At 45.3% G+C, this 13,291-nt stretch overlaps 1 protein-coding gene across 4 annotated transcripts in view; it reads left to right on the top strand.

Annotated features, from left to right (window-relative positions):
* Window positions 1-13,291, top strand: part of TASP1 (taspase 1) — a 723,830-nt gene that overhangs the window by 306,568 nt on the left and 403,971 nt on the right. For all 4 annotated transcript variants that reach the window (XM_078649553.1, XM_078649555.1, XM_078649554.1 and 1 more), the window contains one exon: window positions 6,988-7,067. In XM_078649553.1, coding sequence (XP_078505679.1) covers window positions 6,988-7,067 — 80 coding nt within the window. The remainder of the gene's footprint in view (window positions 1-6,987; window positions 7,068-13,291) is intronic.

The following is a 13,291-nucleotide window of genomic DNA, read 5'->3' as shown; positions in this document are numbered from 1 at the left end:
CTTTTCTTGACTGGCATTTTTTTTCATAAGCGGCCAGTCCAACATGCGCATGCTTTTCTGAGGTAGACATCGACATGGCACAATCATTTTCATCACATTCATTTGATACTGATACAGAAGAACTGTTTGACAATGATTTAGACGACGATCAACTTCGTTCATTGTTGATTTGTCTTAACTGATGTCGCCGGTTGGCTTATATATCCTTGTGTGGAGTCTATTTGGTAGTGTGCCTAGTGTGTTGCTGCTGTGGGTGTGTTGCGCAAACGCTTTACACATAGCCTCTCTCTGGGATAAGCCTGACTGCTCGTGCCAAGCTACCAATGGGGTAAGCAGGGGTTATCTTCGGCGTTTAACTCCCTTGCCCTGACTAGAGTGGTGGTTTCTTCCTGGCTTAGGAAAAAGCCCTAGCCAACCAGAAATCCCATTTCTAACAACGTGCATCGAACGTTGATTCTGGAATGTTCTGGCGACCATTTTGCCTTGCTCTGTGACGCACTACCTTTTTCCTTTGCTTTACAAACTGTCACAAAATGGTTCTCCTTCCCACAGTATTTGCTTATCTGTCCAAGAGGAGGACATTTTCCTTCCTGTGGAAACGAAAAGCCACATATAATACACAACCTCTTTTTACAGGTAGACATCACTTTGTGTTCTTCGGTGTTTTGTTTTGGCTTACTTTTCACACTTATGATGGATTCATTCTGGGCCGCTCCGGCATCCATGTCAGTAGCCTGTCTATTTGCACACTCTTCAGTTCTGGTAGCCATTAATACTAAATACAGAGTAAGAGTTAATCTAAGAGTTTCTTTCAGCACTCGTCATCTGAATGAATCTGACAAGCATCCATCAATATTTTGCTTTTTGGCGGTATCAAACGGTGGTGGTGGTTTCAGGAAAGTGGCAGCGCTGTAACCATTTCTGGGAGTGGTTGATATTGAGGGTGGAGCTCCCTCCAGCTCCCTTGGCTGTTCATCTCGAATCGGTTTGTGTGGGTCATCTGTAAGGCCTTGAGATGTGATGACATCTGAATCATCCTTGATGACTTTTTGAAAGACAGCCTCAGTGTTTGCCTCCATTGGAAAAGGAGTGTTTCACTATTCTAAAGATATTGGAGTCTTTGGTGATTGTCGCACCCCTGTCAAACACATCCCCTGTGCTTGGTCTGGGTTACGGCACCTAGTACTGAGGTCGTACCAGCTCACTTTACTCAAGTTCTGGGGAGTAAATAGATGTTTTATTCTTTGACATTTCTTTGCACGCACTTTGTCTTGACCAGTTTCAGATTATAATGTTGTCTTGCATTTTTTGATTATGAATATCTGCTCATTGAAAACCTAATTGTATCTACCTTCAGTGTTAACGCTCTGGATTCCGGATGACTGTATATTGCGTAGCAGTGCGGTAACTTTATGTACATCTGACCAGCAGGTTCTCGGTCACCGATATGTAGATTTCTTTGCATTGCTTTAGTTGTTTTCAACTTCTTTACAGCGACTGGAGTTTTGCTTTGACTCAGCATGTGTTAAGCGTTGAATTTGTACTTCGAGCTCAACACACGTGGTACACACGAGCAGTTTGCTTCGACCACAGTAAACTCTCTGGGAGAGTACTGTTGACCTTCAGGTTACTTATCCCCTAACTCATCATAAGTTGTAGTGTCTTCCCCAGCCTGGGTATCCGGCAATGACTACGCCACATACAAAGCTTAGTTTTACACGTCTTTATTTGTCTGTGTGTAACTTTGAACCCAACATTCTAAACCAGTCTTCAGTGCATTCCGCTCCAACAGTTACTTCACAGTTCTACGGAGTCCATCAGGAGCCAAAAGGGTTCCATCATTTCTAACTCGCAAGATACTAAGTCACCTAATGGTGTCCAGCTTCTTTTGGTAACCCACTTAATGTTCCTCATGGCAAGGGTCCTGTAAACTCTGATACCTACACGTTGAAGCTTAGGGTACCCCCCTACCTTTGTTCTGAATGGATGCTCGCCTGAGTCTTGCTCACCTGGCCGTCTGCCATGCCATGTCCACAGTCTTGCTTCAGTTTCGAATGCTACCACCTCCCCAGTGGTCTCACCCACATAATGATCACTGCAATTTTTGTCTCTCAAGAGGGCTAGGTGTCACACAGTGTAGGGTCACCGGTTCTTTAAAATGTTTCACAAATAATGATATACTCCTGGGGCCAGTGGCGGTTGCATAGGCATGTTAAATATTAGTATCTCTGGAGACAAACTTCGAAGCTAGACTAAGGAGATGCGGAGCTTCAGGTATCAAATTTGTCTCGTTCACCTCGTGGCGATGCCTGTGTATCCCTCACTTTCCCAGGATTATTTTTATGGGTAAGAATGACATTTTGAGTGTGTTATGGCTTTAAGCCTGTAGTATATTAAGCAAGAATAGTGAGAAATATGGGTTTTTTCACCTTAGGAACTAGTGCTCACTTTCCTTTGAAGGCAGTGATGTAAATATAATGGCCCAAAGGAATAGAAAACTTCTGCTGTATACCTAAGTCCTCAAAGGTTCTTTTCTTATAACACATGGACTTTGTGTCATAGAAGACTCAAAATGACTTTAGAATTATGGTTGGGAGGCAAGAGGTGTGAAGGAGAATAATACTAGAGAGGTGGAGGGCAGTTTGGATCTAATGTAGTCTCCTGGTTGGAGTTTAAAGAGGTTTCTTAGAGGGTGATGCAAAGAACGGGTCCTCCCACTGGACATCCGGTGTCTAACGGAAGGTAATTTAAAGCATTTGAAAGAAATATCAGGACTTTAAACTGTCACCTTTTTTGGACTGTTTAGCTAATGGTGGGACTTCAAGCTGGGTTGCATTTGATATCTTTGCCATTGGTTGGGCATGTTTATATTTGTGTTTTTGGGCTTTGGATTGCACTAACATAGCTGAAATTCAGTGGCGTGAAACGCAAAGACATAGGAGCGACTGGAATGGAGCTTGGCTCTGAGAGCATGTCATAATGCATTATTCTTTAAAGAGGTATGTCTTCAGGTATTTTCTGCATCGGAATGGGGGAAGGGGTGTTCCTTGTGAATATAACAATGTTATTCCAGAACTTGGGCGCATAGATGAAAAAAAGGTATTGCTTAATTTTTTGTATTTTTTGCTCTTCTTCATTTCCAGTCTGATGGTCTCCTGGTTTTGAGTGTAACGAGAACCGAGAGGCTGAGCTTGTGAGCCTAATAGACACAGATAGTGGTTGTGAAGGCTTTGTAGATGATGCAGATGGCTTTGAAGATTGTGTGGGCTAGCAACAGGAACCAGTGGAGTTCAGCTGGATTGAGGGTGATGTAGTCATATTTCTTTAGACCCCTGATGAGGCGTTCTGCTGCATGTAGGATTTAGGATGACTTAGAAAGGCGTTGTGTAGCATCTGTGAGGCTATGAAGCTAGATCTTGGCACCATTCACATGTAATAGTATAACGGCTTGAACAGCATTTCTAAAGTAACTTTCAAAAAGGAATAGTTTCTCTTTCTTTAGTACAGAGAGCTTGTACCAGGCTGCTTTGTTTTCATTGCATTGTTTCTGTTAAGGGTGATGTTGGTGTCCGGGGTGAATTGAAGTGAATTCTAGGTGGCTGAAAGTTGAGGTTTACCTCCTTCAGGAGGTTGATTATGAAGCTCTACTGGAGGTGTGGAAGTGTCATTGTTCTGGATATGTAAAAGTTGGTCCTGACTTACTGGCAATGTTGATTCAACAATACTCTGGCGAGGCAGAATGAGTAGTCTATTCTAGCAGAGGTTGCCCAAGGAAGTTTGATACGGTCTGGGGCAGATGGAGAGAGTATTAAGATCTAGGATGGGAGGGTCAGGATGCATTACCTTGAAGCTTATTCTCGCTACATTAATATGTAGGCGGATCGATGTCATTTCTTTATATTTTAAAAAACATTTATTTAAAAAAAAAAGAAAACAGTACTCTGGAATCTATACAGTTTGTTTGTGCAGCCATGATAGGACTGTTCGTGGAAGATATTTTTGCTGTTTGTGATCTTGATCTTCATGACAATTGATATTTTTGAATGATCTTCTTCATTCTGATATACTGATTAGTTCACAGTTGTGGGTGGAAAAGACTTTGGTGACTGCAAGAAAAGCTAATTCTAGGAATACAAAACACTAAATCTAAAGCGGAAGATAAGGGTTGTGTACATGAAATGTTTCATTTAGCCTTAATAGAGCATCTATTCCATAAAAGACAAAACTATGCTGATAAGTTTTACTGGTACTACCCAGACTTGTATTCCGCTAATTGATGGGTTATCATAGTTGCAAACTGTATGGGACATTATGGATATTTTATTCCCCGTGCCTCCAGCACTCATCTTTGCTTTTTCCTCCACCTTTATTGGCACAGATTTGAAAGCATTAAGGCTTCTGTTACATTATGGTTTATGAGTAAAGCATTTACTGTCTATATTTTGATTTCTTTGATGTAATAGTGTGAGAAATTGGGTTACTGGTTGACTGGGATGTGAGCCCTGGCCAAACAGCAAACACAATTCTTGTTGGGGTAAGACACAAGCAAACTCCAAATTAACCTTTGCTCAACCCCCTGGTAGCTTAGCACTGAACAGCCAGGTTAAACTTAGAGGCAAAAAAAAATCGCTCCTAAAAGCACAAAACGCCTTCAGTGGTGATCTGGCCACGCTGGACCGGGTCAATGTCAAAGGTTCCAGCCTACCGCAATGGACCGCAGGTCAGATACAGTCCCAGATTAGTCCTGCTGAAGGTTCACTTTCTCAAGTTTTGTGCCAAGAGTCACGTTTAGTGTTGGAGAGGGTCACAGGAAGCAGTGAGAGTGCAGCAGCTGGGGGTTGTCATGGCACTAAGCACAGGCTGGCATCTTAGACGGCTGGAGCTTCATGTTGGCGGTCCTAAATCGGCAATAGATGTTTGCTGTGCGAAGAGATGGGTTCGCGGCGGCTTGCACAGATTTCAGTTCGAGCAGCGTGGTTCCGGTGTGAACAGGCTCTGTCTCGGAGAACCGGAAATCTGGCGCCACATCAATGGCTCATAAACTGAAAGGCAACACTTGATGGTCAGGACCTTGCAGCAGCTTGGTCAAGGAGATTGTTGGGGAGCCTTTTATGTCCCTGAGGCTCAGATCAGGAGTCCAGCAGACTAGCCCTTTGAGTCACTTTTGGGTCCTAGGTTACAGGTCCTCCCCAGGAAAGGGCAGAAGGCAGCAGGTCAACACTGCAGGGCAGCAGTTCCTTTGGAGCAGCAGTCCAGCAGAGTGGCTCTCCTTGTAGCAGTACAACAGTCCTTCATGCTGGCAGAGTATTCACAGGTCCAGAAGTGTACAGAAGTAGTGGTGTCTGAGGTCCAGTATTTATACACAGTTGTACCATTGAAGTGACCTTCTAGAGGCAGGCCTTTGAAATGCACAAATGCCCTGCCTTTCTGGTCATGGTTCCAGGTGGTATGCAGCCCTTTGTGTGGAGATAGGACACAGCCAATGCAAGTCTAAGTGGGGCTGGGACCAGGTCCTCCCACCAACCCTGCCAGTGATCGCCCATCCAGTCGCACCTAAGCCCCCTATTGTGAGTGGCTGTCTAAGAAGAATATACAAAGCCCAACTGTTAGATACACCCAGTCGTGTGAACAGAGACAGACTACAGGCACTTTATAAATGGCTAAGGCAAGAAAATGCCAACTTTATAAAGTTATATCAAACAAACAATGCCAAAACTGACTGATCCTTTTCAATTCCAATTTATTTGTTGTCGATAACTGCTGAGCAGCGAGTCACAAGGAACGCCGCGGGATGACCCTATTGAATACAATCAAAGTTGTTCTACTTTGCATACACGCAGAGTTTGAATTTAGATTGGAGACCGCATTATGAAGGATTGTTGTCAGTCCCTGTTGCCAGCAAAAATAATTTAATCTGCACATTGATATCAATATTCCAAGTCTCACGCGAGTGGATATCAGTTCTATTTCCTTAGGAGAACCCTATAAAAGATGCTTCAGAGGGTTTGAAGAAGAGTGCAGAGGTTGAAGATACATTAAGGATAGTAAGTGTTTGTGAAGTCGAATTGGTGTAAATTTGTTTCAGAAAACCAAGGATGATGTTAAGAGATATTGTTCTGCAAAAATAGTGGTGATAGTGACGGAGATTGGAGGAGGAGCAATGAGGACTAACAGATTGATTATAGAGAGTTTTGTTTGCTGAATGGTCCATTATCAGCAAGGGTTGAGTAAGTGAGATAGTGTCCATGATAAAAACTTGTTGTTTACCGTAGAAATGTGTGGAAAATCTGTGGTCATCTGGAGATGGTTGAATAGGGCGGACAAATTACGTTTCTTCCAGGCTGAAAATACCCATGATCATGCAAGTGCACAATAAGGAACCGTGTTTATTAAGATATTTGAGGACAATTATATGTAGAATTGGGGGTGGGAAAGCAGCATGGAATGATGATTTTTCGCTTTCAGTTTATATGTATTCTAAGTGGTACTTCCTGGCAATCATATAATTGTTGAATAATGAAATATATTCTAGTGGGATCCAGATAAAAAGCATCCAGTAAGACCAATTGGTGTTAAATATGTAACTAATTAATATATTTCCTTTTCTAGTGAATGCAGTATGATTAATAATGGGTGAGGAGTAATGTTAAAGTGCGTAAACCCAGTTCTGTTGAATATCCCAATGTCAAAATTAAGTGAAAACCTTTTTAACAAACAAAATGCTTATTCTGTCCAAACACATTGTGGTAAAATGACTGTTTAGATTAGCTTATTCTCAGTTGCTTTTATGTCAGCCTAGAACCAGTGCTCTTCAAATTTAAGAAGCAATATATTTTAGGTGTTCCTATTTGTCTTTAGCCCAAACATTGGAATGTTGCAAGTTTGGGGGGGCTTGATGAAGCTATTATGTGGATAAAATGTGGTTAACAAGTGAAAACAAGAAAAAGTGAAGAAGATGTATTGTCTAATTGTGGTATTTCTCTGAAGCTTTTTAGTTGGAGATGGAGCATACAGATGGGCAGTGGATCATGGAGTACCACCTTGTTCTCCAGACATCATGGCTACCAGTGAGTAATTTGTCAAAACAAACTAATACATTTTGTAATATTTAGTTTTTCTATACAGAACTATCTTCATGCATGCAACATTTCTAGAGATTACTGATTTTTAATGTTGGGATCTCTGAAATCAGAGGTAGGAGGAGCTACGTGCCCAAACTTTATCTGTACTTCAGCTTTAGCAAATATTTTAAGTATATAATGTTTTCTAAAAAGTAGCAAACATATGATTAATAGGTGTATTTTGGAATACAACTGATCATCAATATAAAATATCGTTAGACACAACAGTTTCTTTATTTAATAGTTTAACTTTCCTCCGGTCCGATTCATAGAAGCAAGATTTATTAAGCATAATATGTATCTAATAGAGACTTCTAGCCGCAGATTCTTTACCTTAGAATTATCTCTAGGTGTCAGACTGGATCCAGAACTTTTTTGTGAGCAGTACCCCTGCATAGGGAGTGTTATTCAGCTCCGCTTCACATCGTCTGACGTGCGTGGTGCCTATGTAGGTGTGCTGATGTCAGTTCTTTTCTTTCTGCACCAGTCAGCGCAGATCCGTAGAGAGCTACCCCCAGTCGATTATTGACTGACCTTTTTCTACTTTTTGTCAACGTCCTTTTGAGATTGTTCTCATTGTGTGGCGGTATGTCCACTATGAAGGCCATTTTCAAGCCCTGCGGTTCTTGTCATTGGCAGATGTTGGTGACTGATCTGCATCTTGTTTGCCTCTGGTGCCTTGAGCATGACCATGATGCGCCAACGTGCATTGGCTACTGCGCCATGCTCCCCAAACCTTTGAGGGAACGCTCCATCAAGCTCCTTGACACCCGATGTGCGACGCCACAACATTCTCTATCCCGGTCGAGTGGACCGTCATTGAGCCCAAGATCCTCGTCGCACTCCAAATCGCTGGGTAAGTCCCACAAGTTTAAGAAGCCAAAGAGAACTTTGCCCCGTCTGTTGAAGTCATCCTTCGAGACAAGGGAGCATTATCAGTTGAGGCCTGGCTCCGTGATTGAGCTTGCACCTGTGCCGGCTCTGCGTCGCCTCAAATTTCCGGCAGCCAGAGCGACCACTGCCCAACTCTTGGGGCCCCGTGGGATCAGGAGGGGCCCATACTGGTTCTCCGCCTGTAACTCTACCTCCAGCTCCAGTCGGGCCCTTTGGATCCATGGATGGATCTGGACCAGTGTCACTTATCAACCTTCCCCAGCGCCGAACCACTGTCCCCATTCGCATGTCTGACTTCAAATAGAGCTGGAGGGGTGTCACCTGATACCGACTTCGGCACCCTGTCTTCCAGGCCAGAATCTGAGCCCTATTCTTATGGGCTGGGACTCAGGCAGAATTGGAAGAGGTTGCTGGTCCCTGAAGAATAGCAGCACCTATACCCCAACGTGGACTGGTGTGAGGAATTGGAAGATGCCAGCCGACAGGACACCTCTCCAGATTCTGGAATGTTCTATCCCTCTTCCATGGCTATGGAGGAGGGGGCTACTTTTGGGTGGACGGCCGAGGTTCCCTTAGTGGCAGTCAAGTGTAATGTCTTGACCGAGATGCTTCACCCGTGGGTGACCCCCTCAGAACCGCTTCTCCCATTCAATAAATCCCTCATGGACGTCTTGCTGGGGACTTAGTCCAAACCCTGCACAGGGGCTCCTTTGAATAGGACAATTGCCCTCCACCCCTCTGGGGACCCCAGTTTTTTCATGCAACACCCTACCCTGGAGAGCTTGGTGGTCCAAGTTTCCACTTCCCATTTAAATCCTGGTGCATTCCCTTCCGCCCTACCAGATAGGGAATACAAGAGGCTGGACACCTTATAAAAAATATATATTCCACCAGCCTGGCACTGCGATCTGTGAACACTGTATGCTTTTTGGGCCATTACTCCCATTCCTTGTGAGATTCGGTTGCACAGGTGCTGCCTATGGATGTGGAGGATCCCGGGCCATACTCTCTCAAGCTATGAGGCCGTACTCTCTCAAGCTATAACTGATGGGAGAGATGTGAGCTGGACACAACTGACTCGCTGGGCAGAGCAGTTTCTCTGTTGGTGGCCTTTATGGCGCCACACTTGGCTGAGAACTGTCTTTTCCGGGGATTTACAAGCGTCGCTTATGGACATGCCCTTTGATAACTCCCGTCTTTTCTGAGATGAGGTGGACTCAGTGCTGGAGAGCTTCAAGGATAGCAGAGATACGGCCAGGTCCTTGGGCCTTTCTTTGATCCCTTTACCAACCTCACCAGCTTGCCTTTCGCTCCTTCTGTCCCCTTGGAAGGGGCTGCCTACTGTGTTTTTACCAGCCCACCCACCATGACGTGCAATCTTCCCAGCCTGTGCGTGGCCGAGGATGCAGTACCCGCAGACCCCATGAGTCGTGCAGCCAGAGGTCAGGCCAGTCCAGCACTCCCCCGGCAGCCTCAGCCTCCAAACTTCTTTAGTTTGCCCTCCTACCATCATGGGCACCCAGTGGGAAGCAGGATCTGCGATCACCTTTGCCGCTAGAAGTCTATAACATCAGACAGTGGGGACTACTCCCTCCCATTCGGGGTTACCCCTCCACCCATTCCATCCACTGGCCACAGGCTGGAAGAGGACCATCTCTCCTTTCTCGGCTAGGAAGTGACGGCTCTTTTGGCTAAGTTAGCCATATAGACTGTGCTGGCACCAGAAGTATGTCATGTTTGTTATTCCCGCTACTTTCTGGTGCCCAAGAAGGATGTAGGCCTTCATCCTATCCTAGACCCAGATCAGTTTTTTCCTCAAGGAAAAGTTCAAAATGCACACCCTCGCTCAAGTGTTGTCTGCTATGTACCCGGGGACTCGATGGTAGTGTTGGACTTGCAGGAAGTATAATTTCCCATTCCCGTCCTGCCTGTCCACAGTCGTTACCTGCGGTTCACTGTGGACCATAGCACTTTCGTTTGGCCTTACCAGCTCCCCCTGGGTGTTCACCAAGGCGATGGCGGTGGTTGTAGCTCAACTGCGGAGATCAGGGCTCCCAGTCCACCCCTATCCCGGTGACCCTGTTCCTCATGGGAACAGTCCAGCCCTTGGTTAGAACTGATTTGCATATCACTTGGGTGGCGAAGTGAGATAAAGAATGATGATGGATTCAGCCCAGATCTGTGACTGGGGGTGAGTTTCTGAAAAGTTTCAGCGCTACGTCCATCATCTCCTTGGTTTGCTTTGGGAGGATCTTCGTTGCAGCAACTAAACTGTCAATGCTCCGGCTTCATGCGTGGAGATTAAGCGGCGAGAGTGGACAGCTTTAGACCTTCTGCCTGAAGTCTGTACTGTTATCTTGGCGGCCAGGTGGTCCTTCAGCAAAGCTGTATGTGTCTGCTGGTGGGGCAAGTTTGTGCATGTTGTGCAGAGAAACAGGTTGACCCTCTTTCTGCTATCTTCTCTCAGGTCCTTCTCTTTATCCTTTCTCTTGCACTGCAGGGCTCTGTTCAGGGCTAAATAGCTGTCCTTCACCATCTCAGCCTTTCTGCTGTTGCCTGATCAGCCATCCCTCTTCAAATCCTCTATTGTACCTAGGTTCTTGAAAGGTTTGCAGCACATTTCCATTTTCACCCTTCATCATGACTCAGTGGTAACTTAATCTGGTCTTGACTTTTTCTGATGTGTAATCCCTTTGAGCCATTGCACAATTGTCCTCGCAGGCTCCTTACCATCAAGACATCCTTCCTCGTGGCAATAACATCTGCCCGGAAGGTCAGTCAGCTACAGGCTTTGGCATCCAAGCCTCCTTACCTGAAAATCTACCCAAAAAAAGCTGGTTCTTCGAACTAGGGCGTCTTTTCTGCCGAAAGTTGTCACTCCTTTCCATGTAGGCCAGTCCATCATCCTCCCTACCTTTTACTTCTGCCACATCCCTCTAAGGAAGAGGAACAACTTGACCGACTCGACCCAAAATGAGCATTGTCGTTCTAACTTGACCGCATGAGAGAGTTCCAAGTGAATAACCATCTCTTTGTTGGGTAAGCTGCAGCAAAGAACGGAGAGGCCATGCAGAAGTGGACCATCTCTAAATGGATCATGCGCTGCATTAAGACCTTCTACACATCGACTAAGATGCAACACCCTAAGGGTTTGAGTGCTAATTCCACCAGAGCTAAGGCTGCACACACTGCGTTAGGATGCAGAGTTCCGGTACTGGATAGCTGCGATGCATCAATGTGCACTTCTCCACACACATTCACGAAGCCTTACTGCTTGTATGGGCACTTTGCTAGTTTGGTCCTGCAGGACTTTCTGTGAATGAGTTTTGCAGACCCTCCGCTGGGGAGAAATTGCTTGGGTATCTATTCTAAGGTGAGGAATCTGAGTCTAGAAGCATCTTTAGATGAACAAGTTACTTACCTTTGGTGACACCTTATCTGATAGAGTCCCTGTCTTTCCGCAGATTCCTTACTGACCCACCCATCCTCCCTGAATTACCAACAGATTTATAGGGGCAGGGCTTTCCCTTTTCAGGGCCCTAGTATTCCACGCCAGTGGTCCGTTTTCTTCGCGGCTCTGCGCTCCGCGTGAAAAGTCAGAAAAAGAAGCTGACGTCAGTGCTCTGGGGTGGTGTCTATACAGGCACTGCGGACAATGCTGAGCCGAACGATACCACCTACCACTCTGGATGCTCCCAGGTCTCCTAAACCTCTGTCCACAGCTCTCTATTGGGCACCTTCACAGGCGCTTAGTGTCCCCCCCCTAACAGGGCCCTCTCCTCTTGCCCACTGGGTCAGATCTGACCTCCAGGCTCCCATCGCTGGGCCTGCGGCTAATTTCCAGGCCATTGCTATTCGTAGTTTGACCAATACCAGAGCCAGATCTACAAATCTAGTGCCTACCCTTTATGTGCTTGGTCTCAGGACTAACCCTAGTAGACATGCCTTCAAGAAGCAGGGAAGGGAGCATCCCAGTGTGGTGTTCAAGGCGTCAATCACGTTCCTCAAAAAGTGCACAATCTGGGACAATACCAAACAATATGGACAAAAGCTACATCTAGGTGTCTGCACCTCGAGCAAGGACGCAGGTCCCCCCGTAGACCTCCTGGGTTTTGGGCAGGGTCATATACGTCATGTGAACATAATCAAATTGGGTGTATTTCAACCTCATATTTTGGGGATAAGCCAATATCTTGCGCCATTCCCATTCTGTAATGTCTTGTTCCAAAGATTCCCTCCCCCCATCTACTCAAAAATACTGACAGGGGTCTGCTTGCCATCCCTGACGGAGAACAGTAAAACCACGTTACCAAATGTCTGGTGGTGCCCAGGGAAACCAATAATTGCAATACTGCATGGGTCATGAGTTCCTCCTGTCCTCCGGGCCACATATCCTGGAATGTTCAAGTCAGTGCCTTGTAAATAAGGAATTGTTCTGGGGCAAATTGAGTAACCAAGTTCTCCAGAGGTAACAATCAGGCACATGCATCATTGTTGGCTTTTGCAATTCCTTAATTGCGATTTTTAAGGAATCGCAAAACCCTATGCATGTAGAAATCGCTTTAAAAATAGCAATTTCTAAACATTCCTTAATTGCGACTCGCAATTTGCGAATCGCAATTAAGCAATACCTCCCCATTCATTCCTATGGGCCCTGAGGCCCATAGGAATGAATGGGAAGACATTCTCAATTTGCGAATCTCAATTAGAGAATCGCAAATTGAGAATGCAATTTCAAGGGTGCCAGGGTGTCAAAATGACACCCTGTTGCACCCCTGAAATTGATCTGTGCACATATGTTGCGCGCATGTGTGTGCGCAAATTGAAACTTTGAAAAATGCATAAAAGTGCATTTTTCAAAGTTTTTGCAAATTACCATGAAGTTCAACTTCATGGTAATTTGCTACTCCTATTAGCGAAATCGCAATTTTTTTTACTTTGATGCATTGCATTTAAGGAATCTCAATTTGGGATTCCTTAAATGCAATCGCAATCTAAGGAATCTCAATTTAGAGATTCCTTAAATTGCGATTTTTGCATTTGGGATGATGCATCCCAAATGCAAAAATACCGGTCGCAAAGGGGCAGATTCTGAGAATCTGCCCGTTTGCGACCGGTTTTTAGCTTGATGCATGAGGCTGAATGTGCCCTGTTGGTAACAATCCCCCACTGTCATCAGGCCAGCTTCTGCCCTGGCCTGCCGTAAAGAAGGGAAAGTGGTCACTCTGTGGGAACTCCACCAGTGGTAGCACCAGTGCGTATAATGGCGTCCCCAT

The sequence above is a fragment of the Lissotriton helveticus genome, chromosome 6 (genome assembly GCF_964261635.1).
Source record: "Lissotriton helveticus chromosome 6, aLisHel1.1, whole genome shotgun sequence".
NCBI lineage: Eukaryota > Metazoa > Chordata > Amphibia > Caudata > Salamandridae > Lissotriton > Lissotriton helveticus.
This window is presented reverse-complemented; position numbering and strand designations above follow the sequence as displayed.